Consider the following 26,622-nt stretch of genomic DNA (forward strand, 5'->3'; position numbering starts at 1 on the left):
AATCTGCTTTCTAAGAAGGGAAGTTTTGGATCTTCCTTGTGAGAAGATGCCTTTCTCTTTCATTTTTATAATTAAAAAAATTTATGTGCATTGATGTTTGGCCTTCGTGTATGTCTGTGTGAGGTAGTCAGAGCCACTGAAACTCTGAGTTTCAGACAGTTTGTGAGCTATCATGTGGGTACTGGGATTTGAACCTGGGTCCTTTAAAAGAGAAGCCAATCATCTTAACTGCTGAGCCATCTTTCCAGCCCAAAATTCTGTCCTTGTAACCTTAGAAAATAAACTAATGAGGCATAAATACAAAGGAAATCAGTAAAACCTGACCATTGTCAGAGACGAAATAACTGCAGTTGACACTTGGAGTAACCTCATGACCGGCTGCCTCCTAGAGAGACTTAGAAACACATTAGGACACAAGAGAAGGGGCTGAGTCAGGGCTCAGCATCTATGAGGGAATACTGCTTTAGCAGAGGACTCGGGTTCTGGTCCTAGCACACATTGTATGGCTCACAATAGTCTTTAACTCCAGCTCGGGGGGAGGGGGAGATCTGATCCATCTGGCCCTGTGGGCACCTGCATACAAGTGGTGCACAGACATACATGCAGGCAACACACCCATGCATATAAAATATTAAAACTTCACAGAGGAAAGCAATAGAAATTCACTGTAGTGCTTAACACTCTCTACTCTATAAAAGCACATCTGCTAAGCCTCTCACCTCTATGCCCTGTTCTTCTGTCAGTGTCACTGAAGCTAGTGCTGCATTAGGCGAGGACAGACTTGTACACACTAGACTGTCCATACATGCTCTAAACAGAAAATGGATAGGCTGAAGGGCCTCAGAGCAACGTACGGGATCTCCAAGAAGGATACAGAAGAATGCAGGCCAAGCATCAAACATGGAGCAGCCAGGAGCAAAACTGGAGACACAGATTCTACCAGTGAGGACCAGGCAAGGCCAGCTCCTCCTCCCTCATTCATCCGTGCTTGACACTCATGCTCGAGTGCTATCCCTACACTCATGGGGCCACGTTCTACCTCAAATGTACTCTGGCCTATATATACATCTTAGCTCCAGGAGTTCTGGAGATGCTTCAGGGTTCTGTCCATCACCAACTCTGACAAAATAAAAAGGATCTTGGGGCCAGAAAGCACAACTCTGTAGGAGGCTTTTGTTTCTGTTCAAAGAATTAACTGGTGGGTTTTTAACATCAGAATGTTTAGGAGAAATGAACATCTTAGAAGTCCTCAGATCGTGCCAGAAGTTAGTTCTCTACTTCAGAGAGCAATCTGAAGCCAGAAGCCATTTTCATTTACTGGACAACATTGCTACAGGACTGCTGACAGACCTCCACAGGAAAGGCATCCCAGGATGCTCGTTGCTTCCTGTTATGGATCAAAATGTAACCTCTTACTGCTGCTCTAGGACCACCCCTACTTACCTATCACCATGATCCCACAAGGACGATAATGGGTCTTAACTCTACGACCCAAATAAATCCTCTCTGAGATGCCTTGATCACACTTTTATCACAGCAACACAGAAGTAACCAGAGGCTTGGGCTCACAGGCTGGTGCCCTACACCTCATTATAATTTTCTACCTTGCTCCACTCCCTTTTATGAAAGTCTGTAACCCTGGCTGGCTTAGAACACAGAGGCCCTCCTGCCTCTGCTCCCCCCAAGTCCTGGATTAAAGGGAGGCACATCCACCCCATATCTCGATCTCAAAAAGGACCTTGTTCCTCTTTTAGGTTAGAGACTGATCTTTTGACTCATTCTTCCCAGTTTCTTTCTAAAAATTCACTTTATTTTTCATATGAGAGTTTTGCTTGAATGTATGCCTGTGCATCATGGGCATGTGTGTGTGTGATGCCCTCAGAAGTCAGAAGAGGGCATCAGGCTCCCGGGAACTGGATTATGGCTAGTTGTTAAGCCTTGTGGGTGATGGGACTGGAACCAAGGTCCTACACAAGTCATCTCTTCCACCCACCCTACCTTTTCTTATTCTCTGGTCACAGAATAAACTACTCCACTACATAAACAACTTTTAAGTTTTGTTACTGGGTCTACAATTCTGAGGAGGAAGAACTTAGCTTGAATGAAAAATCTGCAACAGGAGGAATCCTCAAGCTAAAACTCAGGGACTTCAAGGTAGATGCGCTGATGCTGGCCTTCAGTCCCAGCACTCTGAGGCAGAGGCAGGCTGATCTCTGAGTTTGAGGCCAACCTGTCTACATAATGAGTCCCAGGACAGCCAGGGTTATACAGAAAGACCTTGTCTCCAAAACAAAGTAACATAAAAACTCGGATTATTTATGTCATGGTGGCACACACCCATAATGTCTGTACTCCTGACAGGACGAATGCCCAGAGTATAGGGCCAGTCTGGTCCATACAACGAATTCCAAGTCAACCTGAGCTTTAGAATGACGTCACGACCCAAAACAACAAACCCTTGAGTCTTGAGTGTTACATTCACAAAAGAGGAAGATATTTTAGTATTAAAGTCTTCATGGAAATACTCTCAGGTAATATGACCGTCAACATGCTCTTCAACAATCAAGAATACTGAAAAAACACTGAGCCCACTCGTTATCCAAGCACTCAGGAAGTAGAGGCAGGCAAATCTCTGAGTTGGAGGCCAGCTAGAGATATATACTAAAATGCTATCTTTTAAAAAGTGTCTTTCTGCCGGGCAGTGGTGGCGCACGCCTTTAATCCCAGCACTTGGGAGGCAGAGGCAGGCGGATTTCTGAGTTCGAGGCCAGTCTGGTCTACAGAGTGAGATCCAGGACAGCCCGGGATATACAGAGAAACACTGTCTTGAAAAACAAAAAACAACAACAACAACAACAAAAAGTGTCTTTCCAACACTCCCAAGGTCTACGTGTGCTAAAGGCCTGTCCTCTGCCTGGACGACCGAATGGGACATGGACACACTTGGGGCTGGCCCTAGACACTAGTCTGGGTCTAGAAGTCGCCTTTGAGCCTGAGGCCAGCCTGGGACTAGGGCACGGGTCTAGATGTGAGTACCCACCTGGAAATGGATATGTACACTGTCCTTGGATGGAAACACTGGTATTGACCTATACATGGATGTCAGCCTACGACTGAGCTGCAGGCCTTCGGGGCCTTAGATCTGAACAGTGTCATGCAGCTGGCCTAGTGGGCTCTGTCCAGCCTTCACGACTTCCTGTTTCCATCCTCACTTTCTCCGGCACCGTTTCTTCCTTCCTTTCTCAATGCCACAACCTACTTTCCATTTCAGGACACTCGGAGGAGGGGGAAAAGGCCGGATGGCGATGCGTCACGTGGGCGGGAGATCACGTGACACCGACCGGCACGTGACAGCATCACATGCGGCGTGGAGACTCCCGGAGAAGTGAGGAGTAAGCGGCGGCCGGGCGCGCTCTCGCGAGACCCTCGGCTCACGTGACCGGCGGGCGCGGCACTGCTCACGTGACAGGCGCTGCCGGCCGCAGGGTCCTCTCGGTGCCGGCGCCGCAGCTGCCGAGCCTCTCGAGTCGGTGGACGCGCCCTCCCGCCGGCCTCGCCGCCCGCGCAACCGCCGTCCTCCGGCCTCGGCTGCGTCGCGCCATGGCGGCCCCCGGAGCCCGGCGGCCGCTGCTCCTGTTACTGCTGGGTGAGCCCGGGAGGGAGAGAAGGAGGGAGGGCCGGGCGGGGTCGGCGTCTCGGGACGGACGGGAACGGAGTGTCAGGCCCGGCGGGAACGGGACGCCCGAGCCGCGGGCGTCGAGTGGGCCTCGAGCCGGCCGGCCCGCTCCGCAGTGGCGCTCGCCGCCTCGGAGCCCGTGCGGGCCTCAGGACGCAGGTGCGGGTTGGGAGTCCAGCCTGAGCGGCTCTGGAAGGAGCTGGGATGTAGTTCCTGCTAGCTCGGGTTCCTGCTGGCTCCGAGCTGTCCTGTGAGAGGCATGGGTGCTGCCTCTGGTCCTGCCTGGGGTGCCCTTCCTCGCCGCTGTATCCCAGCAACGCGGAGGGTTTCGCTGCAGTGCCAGCATCTGCAGGAACGGAGAGAGGTGGCTGGCCAGATCACCTGGGCACCTGTCAAGACCCATCCGACCCCAAAATTCTGCGACTGTGACTTTATGGAATTTTTTTTCTTTTTTCTTTTATTCTTTATCCTGCTGCTTGTACGAAACGAACTCTGGTCCGTCAGAGGTGCGCTTACTTGGCGGTCTCGAACCAGAAGCTAAGGGTCCTGTGACCCTTCACGGTTCAGTGGTTGTAACTAGAATACGAGTTGTTGAAACAAGTTCTGTCCTGTCAGAATGGCTTAATTAGAAGAGTTCACAGGGCTTGGTGACTAACTAGCCGGAGTTAAATCCCCAGCACAGCCAAAAATACTTAAACCTTTAGAATGTTTATACTTTTTAAAAAGGGAGGGGGTGTCTCAACCATGTAGAACCTGCTGGCCTGAAACTCACAAGTTTAGGTTCTCACTGCTTCTGCTTCCTAAATAAGTGCTGGTTGGGATAAAAGGGCACCAGGAGGACACCAGGTTAGGCCTCTTCATGTTTTTAAAACTACCCTCTAGCTTGCATAGTGGTTTACACCTTTAATCCAGCACTAGAGAGGCAGGAGGAGAGAAGCACTAGAGAGGCCTGTTAACAGGCCATTCTGGTCAACATAATGAGTTCTAAGACAGCCAGGACTGGAGACCCTGTTGCAAAAATAAAATAAATAAACGAATGAATGAAAGAAACTAATCAGTGGTGGGTCACACTTGTTAGACCTTGGAGGCTGAGGCAGGGGAATTTTAAGTTTGGGTCAGCCTGAGTTAGGTAATGAAATTCTTTTTTTAAAAAAGAAAGGAAAACCTACGCGGTGGCTTAGGCTTATAATCTAAGCACTTAGCAGGCTCACTGTGGGAGAGTTTCTGTGAATTGGAGGCCAGTGTGGGCTACAGAGTGAGATACTGTTTCAAAGCAAAAATCAAAGTGGAGAGGGAAAATCTGTGACCCTGACTGAGTGCCCTAGGCCATAAATTACACCCCAGCATTCACAAAGGTACTTTAACAACTTTGACAGAGATCTTAGTTGTGTGACTTCAAAAATAATTTTATCTTAAAAACAATTCTATAGCGTAGGAATTGTTCATTGTTCCCACATTAACTGCTGTCTTTCCCAAGCTGCTTAAGTGCTTACTAGAAAACAGACTAGTGTGAACTGAAACTAGTATGTATGGTTGCTTAATGGGACTGTCGAGTTGTTGGAGCTAACCCCATGACCTTCCCCTTTCTGGATGAGCCCTGTCAGTCTACAAGTGTGAGAAGTCTAATCAGTGTTACCCTGGATTGTGGGACCATGCATTCTTAACTAGATTGGTGGTCAAGCTGGTCAGTGGTCTTGTAATTTTGAATTTATATTGTTAGACCCAACTCAGACATTGTTAATTTTATGTATATGAGTACACTGTAGCTGTCTTCAGACCTCTGGACGTCGTATCCTATTCCAGATGCTTGTGAGCCACCGTAATAGGAATTGAACTCAGAAGCTCTGGAAGAACAGGCAGTGCTCCTGATCCCTGAGCCACCTCTGCAGGCCGACCTGGCCTTTTAATTGTGGAGACAGACTGTGGCACCTGTATTGGGAGTGGCCAGTCTCCTTGGCTCTGTTACGAGCCCCAGTCCTCACACGTGATTGCTTGGTGCTTTCATGAAGTACCAGGTTACAGCAGTAGTCCTCAACTGAATCTCTCTAGAAGAAAGAACACTTGTCACTTTTCTCCCACAACACTCTACTGCCTTGCCCCAGCCTTTTGGAAGCTAGCTAGCAGGGAGGGAGTCATGCCTCTAGAGGTGCTAGTTCAGTGTGTGGAGTAGAACTTTGGCCGTTTGTTTAAATGTTCAAAGGTGATTCTGTGTCACTAGATAAGAAGAAACTGGATTTAAATCAAGCAAGAGAATTCAGGGTGTGGTTGGCTGTAGACAGGGTCTCACTATGTAAGTAACCAGGCTGGCTTAGCCATACTCCTTCACCAAGTGCTGGAGAAGCAGTGTGGTCAATAGGCCATACACTGAAGCCAACAAACTGGGCCACTCACTTCTGAGACCTTGAAGCAAGTTAGTATCTCTGGGCCTCTCCACCTCAGCAGGAGGAAATCATAGTGACAATCTTTTCAGGTTGTCATAGTAATTTAATTGAAAAGTGCTTTGAGCAGTACTTGTCACAAAAAGTGTCACAAGTACTTGTTAAGCGGGACTTCCTGGATAGAGAAGAGAGCCCAGAACCAAAAGTGGTTTAAGTAGCAAGCCTTTCTAGTGGAGTAGTGAACTGCTGGGGAGTTCTGACAGCCAGCCTCTCCGTCTCTGCACTCTTCCCGTTGTCAGTTGTGTAATCTCAAGGTGGTTAGGTGGCTGCTGCTGGCTCCAAGGTCAACAGCTTCTGACTTACTAGTTGCAGGGAAGGGAATTTCCACAAGTGTAGTGTTTTAAAAGAATTAGCCAGCATTGCCCTTTGACCTGTGGAGAAATAAGAAATGAGCAGGCCATCATTAGCAGGCAGCTAGTGATGGGGCCTCCTGGCAGCTGCTTTTGTCTCAGTCCCATGTTTGCTGTAGGCATCTTAACTGACAGGGACAAAAAGCTCCTTTTATTAAAATATTTAAGTGTTGCATGCCTTTTAAACAGTTTCTTTAAAGATAATGTTTTCAATATATAAGTTCTTTGCTTGCATGTATATGCCAGTGCTTGCAGAGGTCAGAAGAGGGAGGGCATTGGATCCCCTGGAACTGGAGTTACAAGTGTTTTGGATGATTGAGAGCCGTAATATGGATGCTGAGAATCGAACCTAGGGCTTCTGCAACAAGTGGTCTACAGCACTGAGCCATCTCCTTTTCCCATTTTATCTTTGAAAATTCAGCTTTGTCTTTTTGTTTATGCACATGAGTGTTTGCCTGCATACGTGTGCACTGTGTGTACACAGTGTCCACTGAGGCCAGCAGAGCGCATCACATTTTGTGAAACTGGACTCTTGTGAACTGGAATAGAGATTCTGGATGCATAGATTCTCGTACCCTGCCATGTTGTTGCTAGGTGCAGAACCTGGGCCTCTGGAAGAGCAAGAGCAGCTAGTGCTCTTAATGGCTGCACTCTCTCCACTCCAGCCCTTCCATTTTATTTTTTTTTAAGGTAGTAGAACTAAAGACAGGTTTTAAAGAAAGAGAAAGATGTACCACAGAATGGGAGCAACTAGTGAGCTGAGGAATAGGCGTGTTCTTAAAAGCCATACAGTTTATTTCAGATTTTAGTAACACTTTTTTTTTTCTTTGAGTGTGCATGTTTACTAGATTGGGGGAAAGTGTGTTTGACGAAGACACTCTAGTCAGAGTTGGACTGTGTATTCCCAGGGGGCATCTGCTGTGTTGGCCAGTTAGACTTCTGATCTTTCTGCTTAGGACATCTCTGGCGAAGGAAGCCTTAGGCCTAGAACAGTGACCTTTCCTGCATTTTTTTTTTAAAAAAAGATGTTTTGTGTATGTATAAGGAGTGTCACAGAGGCCAGAAGAGGGTGCTGGATCCCCGGGGGGGGGGGGTCAGTGCTGGAACTAAACCTATGTCCTCTACAAGAACTGACACATTGCTTTAGCCCCACTCTGGTTCTAAAAGTCTGCATCTACTGTTGAGGAGAGGCTATGGTGGACTCTTCTGGGAAACTTTATAGTTACATGCTATTTTATTTGTGTATATATATGTTGGGCACACGTGCCAGGGTTTATGTGAGGAGGCCAGAGCATCTCAGTTCTCTCCTTCCAGCACCTGAGTCCCAGGGATGGAACTCAGTCATCAGGCCTGGTGGAGAGAGCCTTTGCCGAGCCATCCTGCCAGCCCATCTCTGTTTTCAGGGTATACTCGTCAACCATTGGAAATGCTTTTCATAGAACCTGCTCCATTATGAAGTGCACAGGACTGGGAAGTGAGCTGTAGTGTGCTTCTTTCTTCTGCGGCAGCTTTTTGAACATGAGTTTCAATGTTTGTTTTGCTCTTAGCTCAAGAGAAAGGATATATGACTTAGTCTAGTTAAGTTCTTGGGTGTAAATAGTAGTTACTCTAAAGTTTTTTTCAAAGTTGTAAGGGTGAAATAAATTAGGTTTGTTGAAGTCCGCTTGTTTTGGAAGAATGTTTTTCTAAAATGTTTTGTTTATTTCTTTTTAAGAGTCTTGCTATGTGCTGGACAGTGGTGGTGCACACCTTTAATCCCAGCACTTGGGAGGCAGAGGCAGGCAGATTTCTGAGTTCGAGGCCAGCCTGGTCTACAGAGTGAGTTCCAGGACAGCCAGGGCTACACAGAAAAACCCTGTCTCGAAAAACCAAAAAAAAAAAAAAAGAGTGACTTGCTATGTATTCCTCATGTGCTTTGAACTTACTGTGTAGAACATCATAGCCTGGAACTTCTAGTGATCCTCCTGCCTCACACTCCCTTGTAGACACTTCAGACTCATGTCTCAGTATCCTTGGAAGGCTATATACAAGCTTGTAGCAGCAGAAACAGGTGACAGCATGTCACCTGTCACTGTAAAGTGTGGTTGTTGCTGTGTAGTTGTTGGCTTTGGAATGTGCACCTGGCTTGTTCATCTGTAAACTGTAATGAAACTTGATAGTTGTCAAAGAACTGTACCACCCCTGCTGCCTTTTTTTCTGGAGACACAGTCTCACTGTGTGGTCGTAGCTGGCCAAGAACTCACTATGTGTAAACAAGGCTGGCCTCAAATTCACAGAGAGTGCTAGGCATAAGGTGTACTGTCATGCCCAGCTGAAAGTACTGTCCTAGCTTGCTGCTGGGCATCTTGACTAGGACGGGGATTGTTTATTACTTTATAAGTCTCCTCTGTACTGTGGGTTGGTAGACTGCTCATCCTCTTGCCTCAGCCTCCCCAGTGTTAGGATTACAGGTGTGAGCCAGAAAGGAAATGCCCTGAAAAGATCAATATTCACTAGAAAGTCTTTAGAGTTTCCATATGTCTTTGAACCTCTACAAATAGGACAGCTCTCAACATGTATGGGTTGAGAATGTGTCCAAAATTGCTCAGCCATGTGCTAGTGGAATCCAAGCACTGTGTCTAAGCTCATGACTTTGCCATAGTCCTGGTCTGAGAAGGAAAACCGAGCCAGATTGTAACGTATTTGTTTAGGACCACAGTGAGGGCACTCACTGCACACTCTCCTTGGGTTTCTGAGTAGGTTGATGCTTTCCTTGAGGTATAGCTTTCAGGCCCCCTCACATCTTACAGAGCAGTTGTTTAAGGGACATGTGCCTAGGGTAAGTACTCTGGGGGTATCACTCGTGGGTGGGATTGTCAGGTTGATGGAGCAGCCTTGAAGGTGGCAGTGTCCTATGGAATTAGAGTCAGAGCACCTTCAGGTTTAGGGTAGGGCATCAGGAGTAAGACACAGCCTGTATAGAAGATAGAGAGACAGATAGCAGTTGTATGATTGTCTCTTTCTCCCGGAAGCAGCAGGCCTTGCACATGGTGCCTCAGCACTGTTTGAGGTGAAAGACAACAATGGCACAACGTGTATAATGGCCAGCTTCTCCGCCTCCTTTCTGACCACCTACGAGACTGGAAATGGTTCTAAGGTAGGAGACGGCAGCATTGTGGGATTCTGAAAAATTACCCTGCCTTAGTCTAGCCTTGTCACTCGTGCAGATAGCTTCTAGGCCCATCGGTAGCCTCTGCTCTGCTGGCAGCTGCAGCCAAGTGGTAACATTTCTGGATGAGTGTTTTAGAGCCACCTTGAAGAATCTCACAAAAGTCAGCACGTTTGTTCACTGCTTGCCTGCTGCTGCTTAGTTAGCTTTCTTACAGTTTTCACGGTCAGTAAAGCGCTCTAGGTTTTATGCTCTGCTTCACTGGCTTCAGAATGTCACTGTATTCCAGGAGATGCAGTCTAAGGGATGGACTTGAGGAGCAGTGCTATACTATTCCTTTAAGGAAGATGTTCCTAGTGGGCTGAACCTAATGCCACACATCTTTAATCCCAGCACTCAGAAGGAAGCAGAGGCAGGCAAATTTTGAATTCAAGACTGGCCTGGTCTACAAGCTTACAACCACACAATGATACCCTGTCTCAACAAATAAGCAAACAAATAAAAATATGTTCTTAGTGGTTAAATTAAAGCAAGTTTGTGTTTCTATAGTTCTTAGATTACTAGTAGATGACTATCATGCATTTTAAATTTCTTTTTAATTACCTGTTAGTAGACATTTCACACACTCATTATATGTAATTACCCTTTTAAATGCATCCCTGGATCATGAGATACCCGAAGTCCTACTATTTAAAAGGGCCAGGGGTTCAAGCCTAGCCTGGGCTATATGAAACCCTGTATCAAGAACCCTGAATTACATTTTGTTTTCAGTTCTTGGTTGGAATTGTCCTGTCTCTCACACAGCTCCATACAGCAACACTCAGTTCTGCACTGGAGGGCAGTAGGGACTGGCCCTGCAGGATAACTTTTCCTAAGAGCTGTTTAAGGTCCCTGACTCATTTGGACTAGTTTCTGTGTAAATGTAGAAAGGCTTGCTATCAGAGATGCCTGATATTTATTTTTGTAGATGAGTGTTTGTCTGTCTGTGAAGTACATATGTGCAGTGCCCATAAAGATCAGAAGAGGGCGTCAGATCCCCCAAAACTGGAGTTTAACATAGTCGTGAGCCATCCACATGAGTGCTGGGAATTTGATCCAGGTCCTCTGGAAGAGATCTTAACCACTGAGCAATCACTCTAGCCCCTCTAGTTTACTTTTTATAGAGGGGTGGGGGTCAGCAGTGTGCCACAGTACATGGATAAATGCCAGAGGACAGCTTGGGAATTGGTCTTTCTACCATGGGTCCTAGGATTGAACTCAGGGAGTTGGGCCTGACGGCAGGTGCATTTACCCACTGAGCCATTTCGCCCACCTCTGCTTCTTCTCTTATGTAATTTTGGGGCCTGGGATTGGTGAGGGTTGGTTTGTGTTGATGAGTGAAAGGTTCTCCCATATCCCAAGGTGTCCTGAAATCCCTGATCCTCCAGCTTCCAAGTGCTGCGGTTACAAGCTTGTCCCATCACACTAGGGTTATGCAGTGCTCAAGAAAGAGGCTAGGGCTTCATGTGTGCATGACAGGCTCTACCAGCTGAGCTCAGTCTCTCACCCTTGTAAATACTCTTTACAGAGATATTTTTATTCCAAAAAAGAAGTAGCATCAGGTTAGATCCTTTACTTTCAAGGTAACTTTGGCTTTGATTCCTGTATAAATGAAATTAATAGTAGGTTTTTCTAAACGTACACTACGCTTTATTATACAGCACTGGCGGGTCTCAAGCTGATGACTTTATGCCTCTGCCTGCTGAGTAGTAGGATTCTGTGTGCACACCCTGAGTGGGAAGCAGCTTAACCAGAACGCCACCAGGCCTCTCACACTGGAGTCACTTGTCAGCCTGTTTCTGTTAATAGTGAGAGTACATGAGCTTTTTACTGGTTTGTTAAAACTGAATAGTTTATAGAACACTGAACCCATGTCTACCACAGCCTGTTAGTATTTCAGAATACTCAGAAGTGTCTGAAGGAGATGGAAATGCTGATCACCCTGGTTTAAGTCACACACATTGTTCGCGTGCATTGAGTTATAGTTCACTAGCTTTGTACAGACGCTGCACCAAGTGAGAGTCTCTGTGAAGGACTACTTTCAGAGTGATTGAAAGTTGAGTTTCTGTCAGTATGCAGGGTCTCCTTAGCATGCGTTCTCATGGCGTTGCATTGGAATTGTATTTGTTCCAGATCTCGAACATCACCCTGCCAGCCTCTGCAGAAGTACTGAAAAATAGCAGTTCTTGTGGTAAAGAGAATGCTTCTGAAGCCAGCCTCACAATTACTTTTGGAAGAGGATATTTGCTGACACTCAACTTCACAAAAAATACAACACGTTACAGTGTCCAGCATATGTATTTTACGTATAACTTGTCAGACACACAATCCTTTCCCAATGCCAGCACCAAAGGTAAGACTTCTATAACAAACACAGATCCGAAGGGAGGGGAGGAAAACTAGCCTTTCCAGGAGCCATGTGAGGGTCCACTATGTCCACCTGCCTTCCGAGTCGTCCGCCTGCCTTCCAAGTCAGTGCTCTTTGTGTCTGTGTCTCTCTGTCCCTCTTAGATGCTCACCAGAGCCTGAGTATGCTTTCTCTGGTACTTAGGCTCTTTCTCTGGCCACTGTGTGGCTGGCTGCATGCTGGCATGTGTACGTGGCATGGAATTCCCTCTTCCTCTCTTCGACCTTCCTCTCTCAGTCCCTGAGATTTACAGCTCGCCTGTCATGACGTTTTTCTTTTGAAACTCCACTAAAACTGTTCTTAAGCTTCACAACAAACAGAAGAATACAAGATGATGGTATGAAGTCACTTTTAACTTAGGTACTGCGAACACATTGCATTTAGTTTTGTTTGTTGATTGGGATACAGGGATCCACACTGTGGAGTCCACAACTGACATCAAGGCAGACATCAACAAAGCCTATCGGTGTGTCAGTGATATCCGGGTCTACATGGGGAATGTGACCGTTGTGCTCCAGGATGCCACCATCCAGGCCTACCTGTCAAGTAGCAACTTCAGCAAGGAAGGTAAGACGCTGAGTGACGTGGCAGCAGGGGACACTGCACAGTGGGTGGAGTCTGTACCTCCATCTCGAAGCCCCTCTACTTTTAAAAGATGAGAGTAGGCACATCCTGACGAGGAGGATAGAAATCTGGTCAATACAAGCTGGTCTCAGTCATGTGTGGAATACGGAAGAGTGGTCCTTTGGGTGGTGAGAAAACACTCTGCCTGTGAGCCAGTTTCCTCAGACCAACTCAGGCATCTCCAGAGGAGCTGTGACCCCTGGCCTGTGCCAGTTCGTCAAGCTAGTGGGCCCAATTGCCACTTGGCCCCAAACCCTGTCAGTTAGCTCTGAAATCGTCCATTGGAAAGGTAAGGGCATGTAGTTTGTCAAAGATTTACCTGATTACCTGTCCTTACTAGCTTTCCTTCTCAGGCTTCTTGAGTGATCTTAATGGAGACTGTGGTGTGACTGTGGAGAGAGCTCACTCCCAGTGCTGTCTCCCAGTTCTAAGTCAGTTGCAGGCCAGGGGTGTAGTGTGTGTCTTCTCAGCAGATGACCCTAGCCTGCCACCTAAAGTTTAAAAAGAAAGTATTTTATTCCATATAAAGCTACTTGTAAGGGTCAGTGCCTAGAGGCATAGATCTGCTGCCACATAAGTTACCCCTTTTGTCTCTTTGAGACAGGGTCTCTCTATTATGTAACTACTATTGTCTGGAACTCACTCTGTAGACCAGGCTGGCTTTGAACTTACAGAGACTCACCTGCCTCTGCCTCCAAAGTGCTGGGATTAAAGGTGTGTGCCACCATGTCCGACAGCACAGCCGTTTACATTAGTTACAGATGTTCTTGCACTGACCTAATGAAAGCCCAGTTGTTGCGATAGTCATAGTCTGAAATATGTGCTGTCATGATACAGATAGAACTGGGTTTTGGGGGTTTTCCCTTATTTACAAAATGAGGGTTTTTGTTTTATGTGTATGTGTTTTGCCTATATGTGCTCTGTGTACTTGCTTGGTGTCCATGATGGCCAAAAAGAGGACATTACATCATCTGGAACTGGAGTTAGAGTCACTTGTGAGCCACCAAGTGGGTCCTGGAATTAAACCTGTGCCTTCTGGGAAAGCAGCAAGTGCTCTTAACCTACAGAGCACATGAGCCAGACATAATTAGAAGAAATGGGTGGTTCTGAAAGATGCTGACTTTGGTTGAGTCCTTCTACCAACCTTCCTGCATCTGATCTTCCAGAAAACGTGGGATGTTACAGCAACGTCCCGTTTTCTGTTGACTGCCATCATATGTTTAGTAGGTGAAGGCCAGAGTCTAAAACTGGGAGCAGCAAGTATCTGCAGAGCCAAACCTCCAGGTTATCCACGTGCTGGCCAGCATCCTGTCATCTTGCTCAGCCATGTGCAGTACAAATGTAGAGTTGATTGTCTTATTAAAAACAGTTGGTGTGGCCGGGCGGTGGTGGCGCACGCCTTTAATCCCAGCACTTGGGAGGCAGAGGCAGGCGGATTTCTGAGTTTGAGAGTTTGAGGCTATCCTGGTCTATAGAGTGAGTTCCAGGACAGCCAGAACTACACAGAGAAACCCTGTCTCGAAAAAAACAAAAAACAAAAAAACAGCTGGGTGTGTGTGAGTGTGCGTGCAGCGGAGTGCACACGTGTAGTGAGGAGTCAGTTCTGTCCTGTGGAGGCGAATCCTCAAAGCCTGTCCTCAAAGTCCTCCTACCTGCTACACCTGAGTACTGTGTTCTTAGGCTTTCTAATCATTGTTATTTAACACCATTTTGTTAAAGCTGAGAGTGTGTATGCCTGTGTTCATAGGTAGCACAGGGATGGCCTTGTCCAGGAAGGAAGCCTCACATATCTACTTCCTGTTAACTGTAAATGGTCAGACCAAAGAAAACTAGGGCACTTGACAAATCTTATTTGAAAGGAAATAATTGGAGCTGGAGAGACGGCTCAGCAGTTAAAGAACACTGGCTGCTCTTCCAGAGGACTTGGGTTTGAACCACCCCCACCCCCCAGGTAGTGGTAGCCAGCTCGAACTCCAGTTCTAGGGTGACCTCTTCTGACCTCCCTGAGCACTCGGCACACACTAAATACATTAGTAAGGCACATAAATATTCATGCAAGCAAAACTTCTTGGGTTTGTCAAGTCAGGGTTTCTCTGTGTAGCCTTGGCTGTCCTGGAACTCTATAGACCAGGCTAACCTCAACCTCAGAGTCCACCTGCCTCTGCCTCCCAAGTGCTTTGAAGATATGTGCCACCGTGCCCAGCTTCAGGCAAAACACTTAAACACATAAAGTGAAATTTTTTTGAAGAGGAAGTAAAGCACTGGCTAGACCTGGCTTTTTTGTGAAGAACAGGTACTTTGATAAAGATAGACAGATGGTTCTCAGCCTGGAGTGGGCAGTAGGTAATGCCGCTGCAGGCCTAGTGTCAGGCACTGCTTCCCAGGTCACCAGCAGACTTAGGTGTATTTTCTTTTCCTTTGGAGGGGTGGGGGCTTGACTGTGTGTGTGTGTGTGTGTGAGTGTGTGCATGAGGACAGAGGTCAGCGTTGGGTCTGCTCCAGGTGTAGTGTCAGGCAGTGGTGACTGCCTGACACAAGTACAGGAAACACAGTATGTGTTAATCACAGAGCGTCTGGCTCGCCCTGTTTATCCTCGCCTCTTTTGCTGTTGTCACTGTTCTTTTGTGGCTCTAATTATTTGTGTGTGTCTGTGTGAGGATGTACACACACCTGAGGAGGCCAGAAGTGTGGGCTCTCCCTTGGGTCTGTGGGAGATGGAAACTGCCCAACATGGGTGCTGGGAATTTACCTCGGGTTCACAGTGTACCCTCTTAGCCATCAAGCCCATCTCTCCAGCCCAGTTATCCAGGTTTTAATCTTGAAGTTTTGTTATGTGAAACTTAAACATATGAGAGATCCTTCCATGACTTTGAACAGTTAGTAATAACAGCCTATAAAAATAGACTCCCTCCCTTCCCCCCCCTCCCCTCCACTCCGTTTTTCTCCTCTCCTCCTCAGCAGGCTCCTGCACGTCCTTGCTGATAATCTGTGGCTGTAGTTGGTTCATGTGTTTTCATAAATGGCAGGCCTGGCCAGGACCTGACCATCAAGAGTCCCTGTCTCCCATGGGACAGCTCAGTGTAAACACTTGAATTCCTGCTACATTCATGTATATGATACGTCCTAGACATCACTCCCTTGTGGCGGTGAAGCTTTCTCTTGGTCTCAGTATATTTGCAGCTCACTGAGAAGGAAGGCTAAGGTGGGAAAAACATAGGAGAGGCAACAAGTGAGTTAGAGTGCTCTGGGTCGTCTCTGCTTCCCAGAACCCGCTGTCCATGTGTCGGATACAGGGTGAAGAGGTGCCCTTTGGAGTTCATAAGTGGGGGTCTCCAGTTCTAACATATACTCCAGCATCTGGGGTAGTTTAAAGCAAGCTGGATTTTGAACTGTCCTTCCAATTGTCTTTACTGTCTCTGCAGAGACACACTGTACACAGGATGGACCTTCCCCAACCACTGGGCCACCCAGCCCCTTGCCACCACTTGTGCCCACAAACCCCACTGTGTCCAAGTTCAATGTGACTGGTGACAACGGAACCTGCCTGCTGGCCTCTATGGCTCTGCAGCTGAACATCACCTACGTGAAGAAGGACAACAAGGTAGGGATGGTGGCGGCTTGCTTTTACTCATCGGGGGAGTGCAGTGCTGCAGTCTGTTACTTCCTACATACTGCATCCGTTGTGCAGAGAGGCAGGCAGACAGGCTGTGCCCCGCCTGCACTTCCGTCCTCTCTGAGTCCTGGACTGCGTTGTCTGCGTGGGCTGTGGCACCTCACAGAGACCCTTAATCCTAGGCAGAACATTACATCTTCCTTCAGCTTTTATTACTCAAACTTTGTAGTATGTGTTTGTTCATCCTCTGACAGGAACAGTATCTGTGGGGATGGAAGATTCTTGTGTGCCAGGCCAAGGTTGTAGGCACCTGTAGTCTTAGCCACTCAGAAAGGATGGATGCCTGAGGCAGAACGACCAATTGAGGCTGGAAAAAGTCAGGAAAAGCATCGGGGGCTATGTTAGTCAGGGTTCTCTAGAGGAGCAGAACTTAAGAAAGATATATATCCCCATGTAATCCGTCCTAATAAGTCATTTTTTTTATATATCTGAGTTTGTTTTGCTGTGAAGAGTTACCATGACCACAGAAACTCTTATAAGGGAAAACATTTAATTGGAGTTCACTTACAGTCCCAAGATTTCGTCCATAATCATGATGGGAAGCCTGGCAGGATGCAGGCAGAAAAGGTGCTGGAGAGGTAGCTGAACGTTCTATATCAGGATCAGCAGGTAGTAGGAAGAAAGAGTGAGCCACTAGACTGGGCTTGCGCTTCTTAAACCTCACAAGCTTGCCTGCCCCTCAATCCAGTGACACACTTCTCCTCATGAGGACACACATCCTAACAGTGCCACTCCCTATGAGCTTGTGGGAGCCATTCATTTAGACCACCACACTGTGTGTGTGTGTGTGTATGTGTATGTGTGTTTGTGTGTGTGTGTGATTTACTAGAATGGCTTATAGGCTGCAGTCCAGCTTATCCAGAAATACAGTAGTTGTTCAGCTCACAAGGCTGATATCCGTTCTTCCTGATGCACCGGAATGCCAAAGAAGTAGGCTCTAACTCCAGAGAAGGAAATAGAGTTGCTAGCAAGAGCAAAGAGGCAGAGCACAAGCTTCTTTCTTCCATGTCCTTTATATCGGCTGCCACGAGAGTGTGGCCCAGATTAAAGGTGGATCTTCCCACCTCAAAAAACAAACAAACAAACAAACAAAAACAGATTAAAAATATGCCTTCCTACCTCAAATGATTTAATTAAGAAAAAGAAAATCTCTCATGAATGTACCCAGCCCCTTGGGTTTTAGTTAACTTCAGATGTAGTCAAGTTGACACCAAGAAAAGCCAACACAGGGACCAGTCCAGGCCATCTTTGCAAGAGTCGTAACCCTAACCCTCCTGACTTGTTAGAGTGGGTGTGTCTGCTCCATTCGCCATTCGTGATGTTGACTGTGCTCTGAGACGGTCACCAAAGCCTAAATGATAACTCATTTGCTTTTCTTGTCAGACTGTGACCAGAGCGTTCAACGTCAGCCCAAATGACACATTTAGTGGGAGCTGCGGTGTCCAGGTGGTGATCCTGAGAGTGGAGAACAATCACAGTGCCCTGGAGCTGCAGTTTGGGCTGGTGAGGCTGAGCTGCTGTCCTTGTCACTTGGGCACACTCCCTGGGCTCCTCTCATGCCGCCTGTCTCACACCCTTGCTGTGGTGGCAGTCAGGAATCTCCTCACAGTGTGTCCACCCGAAGACACACTGACCTTGTTTATTCTGCTCGTTTCTGCACTCGTTCATGCTTCACGGCTAGGTGATTGGGGTCGCTGCTGCCGAGAGCAGAGTGTGAAGCCAGGCTGCAGTGTGCGTGCCATCTGCTGCTTCTCACGGCCTGCTTCCTCCTCTCTGTACTGTCTCCTGGGGAAAGCCACATGTCGACTCAGCAAAGGAGACTACGTAAATGACACTGGGAAGGATCTGGTGCCTGTGCCCAGGGCTCCTACATGTCTCCCAGCCAGCATAAGTTTGTGGTGGTTTGTTTTGTTTTTCAAGACAAGGTTTCTCTGCGTAGCCCTGGCTGTCCTGGAACTTACTCCGTAGACCAGGCTGGCTTCAAACTCAAGAGATTCCTCTTGCCCTTGCCTCCAGAGCACTGGGATTAAAGGTGTATGCCACCACACCCAGCTCAGCACAAATAGGAGCTTGTTAATAATTTCTTATAATAGTTCTTAAACTTTTCTGTACCATTCTAAAGATATTTTTAAATAGCATGGTTCCTGTTGTCTCAGTTTTAGTGGGTAACCTGCTGCTAACAGACGTCTCAGGTGTTGGGCATGCTGGTGCATGTTTTAATCCAAGTACTGAGAGGTGCAGACAGGAACATGAGTTTAAGTTCTCACTGGGCTATATAGTGACAACCTGTATTTTTAAAAAAAGAAGTCTGGGGGCTGGAGTGGTGGCTCAGCGATTGGGAGCACTGGCTGCTCTTTTCAGAGGACCCTGGTTCAATTCCCAGCATCCACATGGCAGCTCAAGGCTGTCTATAGCTCCAGTTCCAGGGGGATCCAGCACCATTACACAGACATACATGCAGGCAAGACACTGATGCACCTAAGATAAGTAAATCTTAAAAACAAAACTCTGAAAAGAGCGAACCAAAATGTATGCTTTTTTTTTGTGCTGCAAATATAGAGGTCCTGTTGACCAGATGATGCCCACCTGTGTTGGCTGACGAGTGTCTTTTCTTTCAGAATGTCAGTTCTAGCCTGTTCTTCCTGCAAGGAGTGCAGTTGAACATGACTCTTCCTGATGCCCAAGGTGAGACTGGCTTCCTCCTTCCTTCAGTTCGTGTGGTCATCACTCAGTGTGGCCTGTGCTTCAGCAGACTCTGTCTCCATTGCAGGGTCCACAGTCCGCTACTCCAACAGTTCACTGAGAGCTCTCCAGGCCACTGTGGGCAACTCGTACAAGTGCAACACTGAGGAGCACATCTTTGTCACCGAGGAGCTCTCCCTCAATGTCTTCAGCGTGCAGGTCCAGGCTTTCAAGGTGGAAAGTGACAAGTTTGGGTCTGGTAAGTAGGAGAGGCAGCATCCAGAGTAACGGCCGCAGCAGAGTCATCTTAGAACTTCTTGTGGGACCAGGATATGGGCAGGGAGCAAGCACCCTTTTCCTCTGCAATGACCCTTCCTTCTTCCCAGCTTGAGACTCCCTTTGTAAGGAAGGAACTGCAGGAATGGGTATGTGAGGTAAGGGTGTCCTGGCTGAGGAAAGAGATCGGAGAAAACGATAGTCAGCTTTTCTCTCTGAAAGCACACCAATGGTCCAGTGGTTGGCACCGTTCATTCTGACCTGGGTGGAGCGTGCCTGGGATTACCCAGCTGTGTCTATAGACTTCCCAAAGGGGTCGAACGTTTTGTCCCTAGCCTGACCTCATCCTTTCCCCTCAGGCTGAGGAGGAACAGGTGGGCGAGGAGGGTGGACCCTGGAGTGAATACCCTGGGTTGTCTCTCTTGCAGTGGAAGAGTGTGTGCAGGACGGTAACAACATGCTGATCCCCATTGCTGTGGGCGGAGCCCTGGCAGGGCTGGTCCTCATCGTCCTCATTGCCTACCTCATCGGCAGGAAGAGGAGTCACGCTGGCTACCAGACCATCTAGTCTGGTGGACAGGTGCGGCACAGACGCACAGAGGCCTGTTCTCAACATCCCCAAGCTTAGATAGGTGTGGAAGGGAGGCACACTGTCTGCAAACTGTTTTAAAATCTGCTTTATCAAATGTGAAGTTCATCTGCAGCATTTACTATGCACAAAGGAATAACTATCGAAATGACGGTGTTAATTTTGCTAACTGGGTTAAATATTTTGCTAACTGGTTAAATGTTAATATGTTACCAAAGTAGAACTCTAAAGATGACGAGAAGGCTCCGCTCATTTGACTTTAAGACTTGGTGTTTGGTTCTTCATTCTTTTACTCAGATTTAAGCCTTACAAAGGGAATCTCTGGTCCAGACACTTGGGCCTGGCAAGGGTGGCTGAGGGGTAGGCTGCACACGTGAGAAGCAAACTGGAGCAGGGGAGTCCTGCCTGCCGCACAGCCATGCACAGGGTCAACCTCTGGACACTTGGCTTGGGCTGCCTGGCCTGGGGGGGCCGGACTCTGGCATCTGGCTAGACGCCCCCCCCCCCCCAGTGTTTCTGTGCTCTGCCACCCATGAGCTGCCACTTTCCTAAATAGAAAATGGCATTATTTTTATTTACTTTTTTGTAAAGTGATTTCCAGTCTTCTGTTGGGGTTCAGGGTGGCCCTGTTTCGCACTGTGGACAAGAGTAGATTGACACTGCTGACCTGGCTGTCCTGCAGCGTAGGTGGGTTGTACACTGAGCGTCAGCTCACTAATGCATTGCCTGTAACGATGCTAATAAAAAGTCTCCTTCTTTGTCTGTCTGCACTGGTGCTTCTGTGACCCAGCAAGAGAGTCCTGGGTGTGATGCTGAGGGAAGGTCTGGCAGTCTGTGGGGAGAGGGAGAGGCAGGGTGTTGCTCATGTGCGAGGTCTGGGGCAGTGTCGGCTTATGGGAAAGGGAAAGCTAGATGTTGTTTGGTTAAGGGAACGTTCCTTGCCGTGGCTCTAGATGCCAGGAGTCTCTCACACGGTTTGTTGTTGAGGCAGGATTTCATGTAGCTCAGGCTGGCCTTTCTGTGTAGCCTATTCTCCTGCTTCTGCCTCACAGTGCTGGGGTAAGAAGCATGTGCTACTGTGCCTGGCTTTTAGATGAGTCTTAGGTGATGATAATATGGCCATGTGATTATAGTCTCCAGAAGTGCTGTACCTATGTCACAAGATCCTTATACACATTAAACGTGAGGTGAGTTGAAGAGGCCAGTGCTCACCGTTCCCTTGACGCTCTGATCTGCCCATCCTCCTTTTTGTCCATAGCACACTGGGACATGTGGATTCATCTGTAGTTATCTCCTCTGCTTGCTGGTAGGATTTGAAAGACCCGAGAAACTCCTCCAATGACCACAGTAGCTGTACTCGTGGTGGGAGAGGTCACCATCTTCAAGTGCCCTGTTCCCATTGTAAACCAGCTCCCTCCTCTGGGGGCAGGAGACAGAGCAGGAGCCCTGCCTTAGGAGCATCATGTGCCTCTGACTTCAGAAAACCAAAAGTGAGGCAGAGAATCCAGACTGGCAGGCAAGGTCAAGGTCTGCCTGTGGGCCTTGGAACTTAGCTTCCTGGTCCTGCCTTTGGGCATAGGAAAGCCTTGTCTCCAGCCATGCTTTGTCAGGGTTACTGGCAGGGTTGCGGATCTACCTTCCTTGTCTGACTGGAACCAGGAGCAACTTGAAATCAGCCCTTTGAAAGGGACTGAGCTGAAGGGAGCTTTGTTCCTTGGGTAAGGGATCTCTGTGCACTCAAGACTGACCACAGGAGGTCTCACCATGTGACTGAATTCCATCTCCCTGGTGTCCCAGCATTCTCCTTGGCAGGTGACACCAGGTAGTCCTGAGGAAAGCCATCTCCAGGTGTACCTCTAACGTATAAACTACCTTGGGAAACATCTGGACAGTAGTGTCAGTGCAGCTGAGCCCACCCCCTCCTGGATGGGGCTAGCACATCACACCTCCCAGCTAATGCCACAGCTTTGAAATCTATCCAGGGAAGCCCTTTGAGCTGTCCATGCCTTCTGCGAGATAAGGGGCTCAGGGCTTATTTGCAACTGATGGCAGTGTCATTGAACAAGACCCAATACCCAGGTTCCTTCATGCATAGCCTTCACCGGGGGATATTTAGTGATGGTTGTGCTAGATATGAAGGACATTAGGATGGGGGTGGGGGAGGCCAGCCTGTTCAAGAGCCTGTCCACTGATGAACAGCCAGAGGACAGGGCCCTGACCAGCCCAGCCTGTATAAGGTCCATTCTGAGAAAGCCAAGGATCACCACAAGTGACCATGCTCAGAAGTAGGCTACTCTGTCCCACTTCTCCCCCACAGGGTACAGGTCTGCACAGGCACCGGCTGGGAGAGTATCTTGGGAGGGTGCCACAGCCACACACGGCCGTCACTAAACTTAACACGAGGAAACGTGCTGCTCTCCTCAATAAAGCACACACATGATACCTCATATTCCTAGTATTTACGGTGAAAAGCATTTGAACGCATGAGTGTGTGTGTGTGTCTCAAAATGACCATTTGAAAGAGTGTTCTCTACTTCCACTTACGGGTCCTGGGATGGACCTGTAAGGTCATCAAGCTGGACCAGATAATTCAATTTATGACTCCAAAGGTAGGAAAAAATGTAGAACACTAATTTTAAATAATTCTTTTAAAATTCACATTGAGTGTCGTGATTTCAAGTATTTACAGCAGGAACAGCATGGTAGGAATTGATGAAGTGTGCACTCTGGAAGAGAACTGTGGCAGCGGGTGCCGGGCGCCTGTGCACTCAGCTCTGTGCCTGCAGCGTGGCTCGGCAGCTCTCCCGGAGCCTGCTGATGGTCGTCATGGACAGGCTTCCTGGCTCTGAAAATATTTTCTGGAAGAAAAACACAATGTTTTTCCAAACAGCCCCTCATAACACACTTTCACTTCAGCTGTCCCTTAAAAGGCCCCATTGCTGGGCATGATGTTACAAGCTTCACGTCCCAGCACTTGGGGAAGGGCTCAGGACAGGCAGATCTATTGTCCGGGCCAACCAAGGCAAGACATTTTTTCAGCACTCACTCAGGAGGCAGAGGCAGACAGATCTCTGAGTTTGAGGCCAGTGTGGTCCACAGAGTTGAGTTCTAGGACAAGGGCTACACAGAGAAGCCCTGTCTCAAACAGGAAAGAAAAGGTTGACACCTGGCAGGCAAACCAATCCAAGGCTTGGTACTCAGGCAGGGACATGGGCTCGGTGAGGATTCAGTCTTCCAGATAACATGGCAGTGTCCCACAGTGGAGGAGCTTAACCCTGAGACACCATGTGCTGAATACACTTAGGTTTTGGTTTCTACAAAATCCAAGAACACTTTTTTTGTTGTTGTTGTTTTGTTTTTTGTTTTCTGTTTTTCGAGACAGGGTTTCTCTGTATAGCCCTGTAGCCCTGGCTGGCCTCGAACTCAGAAATCCACCTCCCTCTGCCTCTCAAGTGCTGGGATTAAAAGCGTGCACCACCACTGCCCGACTTTTTTTTTTTTTTTCCAAGAACACTTTTGACTATCACAATAATCTTAGGGTACAGAGGTCAAGCCAACCAAGACTGGCGTGTCAGACTGGACTCAGCTGGTGAAGCAGGTGACGGGGAGTGAGTGCCACAGAAGGATGGAGACCAGACAGTTCTCTGCTGAAGTGGGCCTAGGCATTCCTGACAGCACATCTTTAGGCTAAACTCAGCACGTGAAAGCGTTCCTGCGATGCTCTGACTTGGCATCTGACTGTAGGTACACACAGCACAGATGACTCTTAAGCCCGTTTATGGCAGAACATGGACTCCTACATTTTAGGATACACAGCAGGAGAGGAGTCACTCCGACTCCTGAGAAGGCAGTCTAACCACATTCTCCAAGATGCACCATGCAAGTGCCTGTGCAAAGACAGGAGGCTGTGCTGGTTCTAGGAACAAAGTTAAGGGTAGATGGCAAGGTGCCCTTCTGAGCCATTTCACCAGACCAATTTAACTGCAAAGATAAGAGTTATGGAACGCCAGATTTTAAATTACTCAGGGCACAGGGACAACAAAACACCCGTCAGTGAATCCCAGTTCCATGGCAGTCAATACCTAGCGAGGCATAGGAACAGATAGGCCTGCCTGTAGGTACAGAGGAAGCGCCCTTGGGCTTTGCACCAGATCCTGCCAGGGTTACTCAGCTCTGGGCTCTGAGGGGCTCTCAGTCCTCCAACCTTAACCAACATCATCCCGCCTCATGTTCTGTTCAGCAGTTTTCTGAGCCAGTCCACACAGCCTGCACCAGGTCAGGACGCAGCAGCCACCCCTAGCCTAGCCTCATGACTGACCCTGGTAGGTGCCACAGATGACTATGTCATTCCAGGGCAGGAGGGAGGTCATGGCCTTCTGTGATCAACAGAGCCTGTGTATCTAGGCTTTAAGCCAGCTGAGGACATGGAGGCCTCATTGACATACCTTCCCCTTTCCCAGACTCCAAGGAAACCAGAGCATTTCCAATCGGTGTGAACCAGAGCAGGCTTTCCAGGTGAGTGGTGGTGGCCTGGGACAGAGTCCCTCAGTCAGAGGGACTTTTTGTAGCTACCTTGGCTGGCCAGCAGCTCCCAGGCTGCAGGCAAGAGGGAGGGAGGTAGGGAACCAGCCACTGGACTGCAGCCATAGCTCAGGGAGGGAGGCTGCCCCTCATGGGGAGAGGGACTCAATAGAGGCACCTGGACATTTGGTATAGTTACTGGGTGGGACAGAACTAGAGCCCCTGCATAGCCAAGCAGCCCAGAACTTACCTGCATGAATGTGTGACACTCTGTCACAAAGTCCCCTTTGGTGATCTGCTTGAACTTGTCACAGATGTCTGGAACACTTCTGGCTTCCAATATAAATTCCTGGTGCTGCTTAATTAAGGTCAGAGCAACCCGGAATATGATTTTGGAGCCTTCGTTGAACAAACAGTCCCAGATTCGTAGCACCGTCTGTAGAGACACAGAAATGCCCCCATCACTTCACAGCGGTTCACCCAGCTCCTGGGGCTGATGAAGGTGCTCACCTCCACAGGTAGGATGTCCACAAACAAGCAGATGAACCAGCGGGACACCAGCAGGGTCCACAACACACCGTGGCCATCCATCAGGGCTGCCACCGCTGGCAGCTTCATCCTCACCAGCTCTGCCAGGACCTCTTGATCAGTCTTCAACCCCAACATTGCTGGGCTATAGTAATCTGCCACACAGAGAGGAGAGGGGAAACTGAGGCTCAAATCAGCAGGGCCTGGGGACAGAGGCCTGTATTCCAAGCTCCTTGGGAGGCTAAAGCAGGACGATCTCAAGTTGGATGCCTGCTCGAGCCACAGCGTGGGTTCAAGGACAGCCCAGATAACTTCATAAGCCCCTGTTCCCAAATGAAAGTTAAGAGGAGGGCTAAGGGAGAGCTGAGTGGCAGGGCATTTGTATAGCATCTACAAGGTCCCTGGGTTTCATCTCCTGTACACACACACACACACACACACACACACACAAAGACTCATCACGGGTGAAAGTAAACTTTGACATAAGCTCCTCCACGGAGGAGCCATGAGAGCAGCCAGCTTAGTGAGCTAAGCCACCAACGACACAGGTTTTGAGTGATTCTACCTCCTCAGTAAGTGCTCAGGGCATCGGATTCCAGCCACCACTGAATGGTGAGGACTGGGAGTTATGGGTTAATGGGACAGTTTCAGGTTGCGACTCAGGGCCAGGATTCAGCTTGGCTGGCCAGCATGCAAGAAACCTTGAATCCCTGGATAGGACCCAGTGCCGAATAAAACGAGGGATGATGGCACACACCCAAAATCCAAGACTTGGGAGATGGAGCACTTGGCTACATAGCGAGTCTGAGACTAGCCTGAGCTACATGATGGGGCGGGGAGAGAGAGCAGAAGGAATAGGAAAGGAAGTGTTACAGTGGTAAATTTTATCTTATAATAAAAATCAAGCCGGGCAGTGGTGGCGCACACCTTTAACCCAGCACTTGGGAGGCAGAGGCAGCCGGATTTCTGAGTTCGAGGCTAGCCTGGTCTACAGAGTGAGTTCCAGGACAGCCCAGGCTACACAGAGAAACCCTGTCTCGAAAAAAACAACAACAACAAAAAATCAAATTCACACATGTGCTTCCAACAGCATTTCATTTGAAGACATGCATCTTACCAAGATACTTTTGAGTTTCCTACTCAGTTTTTTTTTCAATTACAACTTTTTATTCAGTGGTCAAGGAGGAGCATGTGGGCCGTGACAGCCATGCATGCGGAGAGCGGGGGGCAACTTCATAGACTTGGTTTTCTTTGCTCAACAAAGTAGGTCTTGAGTATGAAACAGTGGTTAGCCTAGGAGACGGAGACTCCACCCGCCGAGCCATCTTACTGGCCTGACTACTTAATTTTTTTTTTAAGTTGTTAGTGCAATGTGTTGTTATAAATTTTAATGCTTGATTTATTTACACTGCAAAAGAAATCATCAAGTCTGCGATAAAACAGAAAACCATGGTACACTAATTATACACCAAAGTGTTTTATCCATGAAGGGAGTAGAAGACAGGCACTGTGTCACAGGGGAGCAGTTCACACACATTCAACATCTGGTTGAAACAGTCAGTCTACTGCCACAGGGTTCCAAGATGGCCTATCTCAAGAACAAAAACAAACAAAAGTAGGAAGGGAGGAAGGAAGGAAGGAAGGAAGGAAGGAAGGAAGGAAGGAAGGAAG

At 48.1% G+C, this 26,622-nt stretch overlaps 2 protein-coding genes across 4 annotated transcripts in view; one reads left to right on the forward strand and one right to left on the reverse strand.

The window, feature by feature from the left end:
• The first annotated feature begins 3,374 nt into the window (after positions 1-3,374).
• Lamp1 (lysosomal associated membrane protein 1) lies at positions 3,375-20,668 on the forward strand. Its single transcript, XM_028766373.1, has 9 exons — positions 3,375-3,646; positions 9,479-9,600; positions 11,785-12,004; positions 12,467-12,625; positions 16,105-16,283; positions 17,739-17,858; positions 18,974-19,040; positions 19,126-19,296; positions 19,742-20,668. The coding sequence occupies exons 1-9, from the start codon at positions 3,601-3,603 to the stop codon at positions 19,879-19,881; spliced, it is 1,224 nt and encodes a 407-aa protein (XP_028622206.1). The 5' UTR covers positions 3,375-3,600; the 3' UTR covers positions 19,882-20,668.
• A 1,844-nt stretch (positions 20,669-22,512) lies between these two features.
• Grtp1 (growth hormone regulated TBC protein 1) overlaps positions 22,513-26,622 on the reverse strand; it is a 23,515-nt gene continuing 19,405 nt past the window's right edge. The window contains exons 6-8 of one of the 3 annotated variants that reach the window (XM_028766362.1): positions 24,934-25,106; positions 24,674-24,859; positions 22,513-22,760 (exon numbers count right to left, since the gene is read on the reverse strand). In XM_028766362.1, the coding sequence (XP_028622195.1) occupies positions 22,671-22,760; positions 24,674-24,859; positions 24,934-25,106 (449 nt within the window). In that variant the 3' untranslated portion in view covers positions 22,513-22,670. The remainder of the gene's footprint in view (positions 22,761-24,673; positions 24,860-24,933; positions 25,107-26,622) is intronic. The other 2 variants (XM_028766363.1, XM_028766364.1) reach the window with 2 other exon arrangements.

This window comes from Grammomys surdaster, unplaced genomic scaffold (assembly GCF_004785775.1).
Source record: "Grammomys surdaster isolate TR1022 unplaced genomic scaffold, NIH_TR_1.0 167, whole genome shotgun sequence".
In the NCBI taxonomy this organism is placed as follows: Eukaryota; Metazoa; Chordata; class Mammalia; order Rodentia; family Muridae; genus Grammomys; species Grammomys surdaster.

Coding starts and splice junctions, on each gene's coding strand:
- Lamp1 (XM_028766373.1), top strand. CDS start 3,601: ATGGCGGCCCCCGGAGCCCGGCGGCCGCTGCTCCTGTTACTGCTGG. Junction 9,601..11,784: donor AGACTGGAAATGGTTCTAAG/GTAGGAGACGGC, acceptor TATTTGTTCCAG/ATCTCGAACATCACCCTGCC. Junction 12,626..16,104: donor TAGCAACTTCAGCAAGGAAG/GTAAGACGCTGA, acceptor CTGTCTCTGCAG/AGACACACTGTACACAGGAT.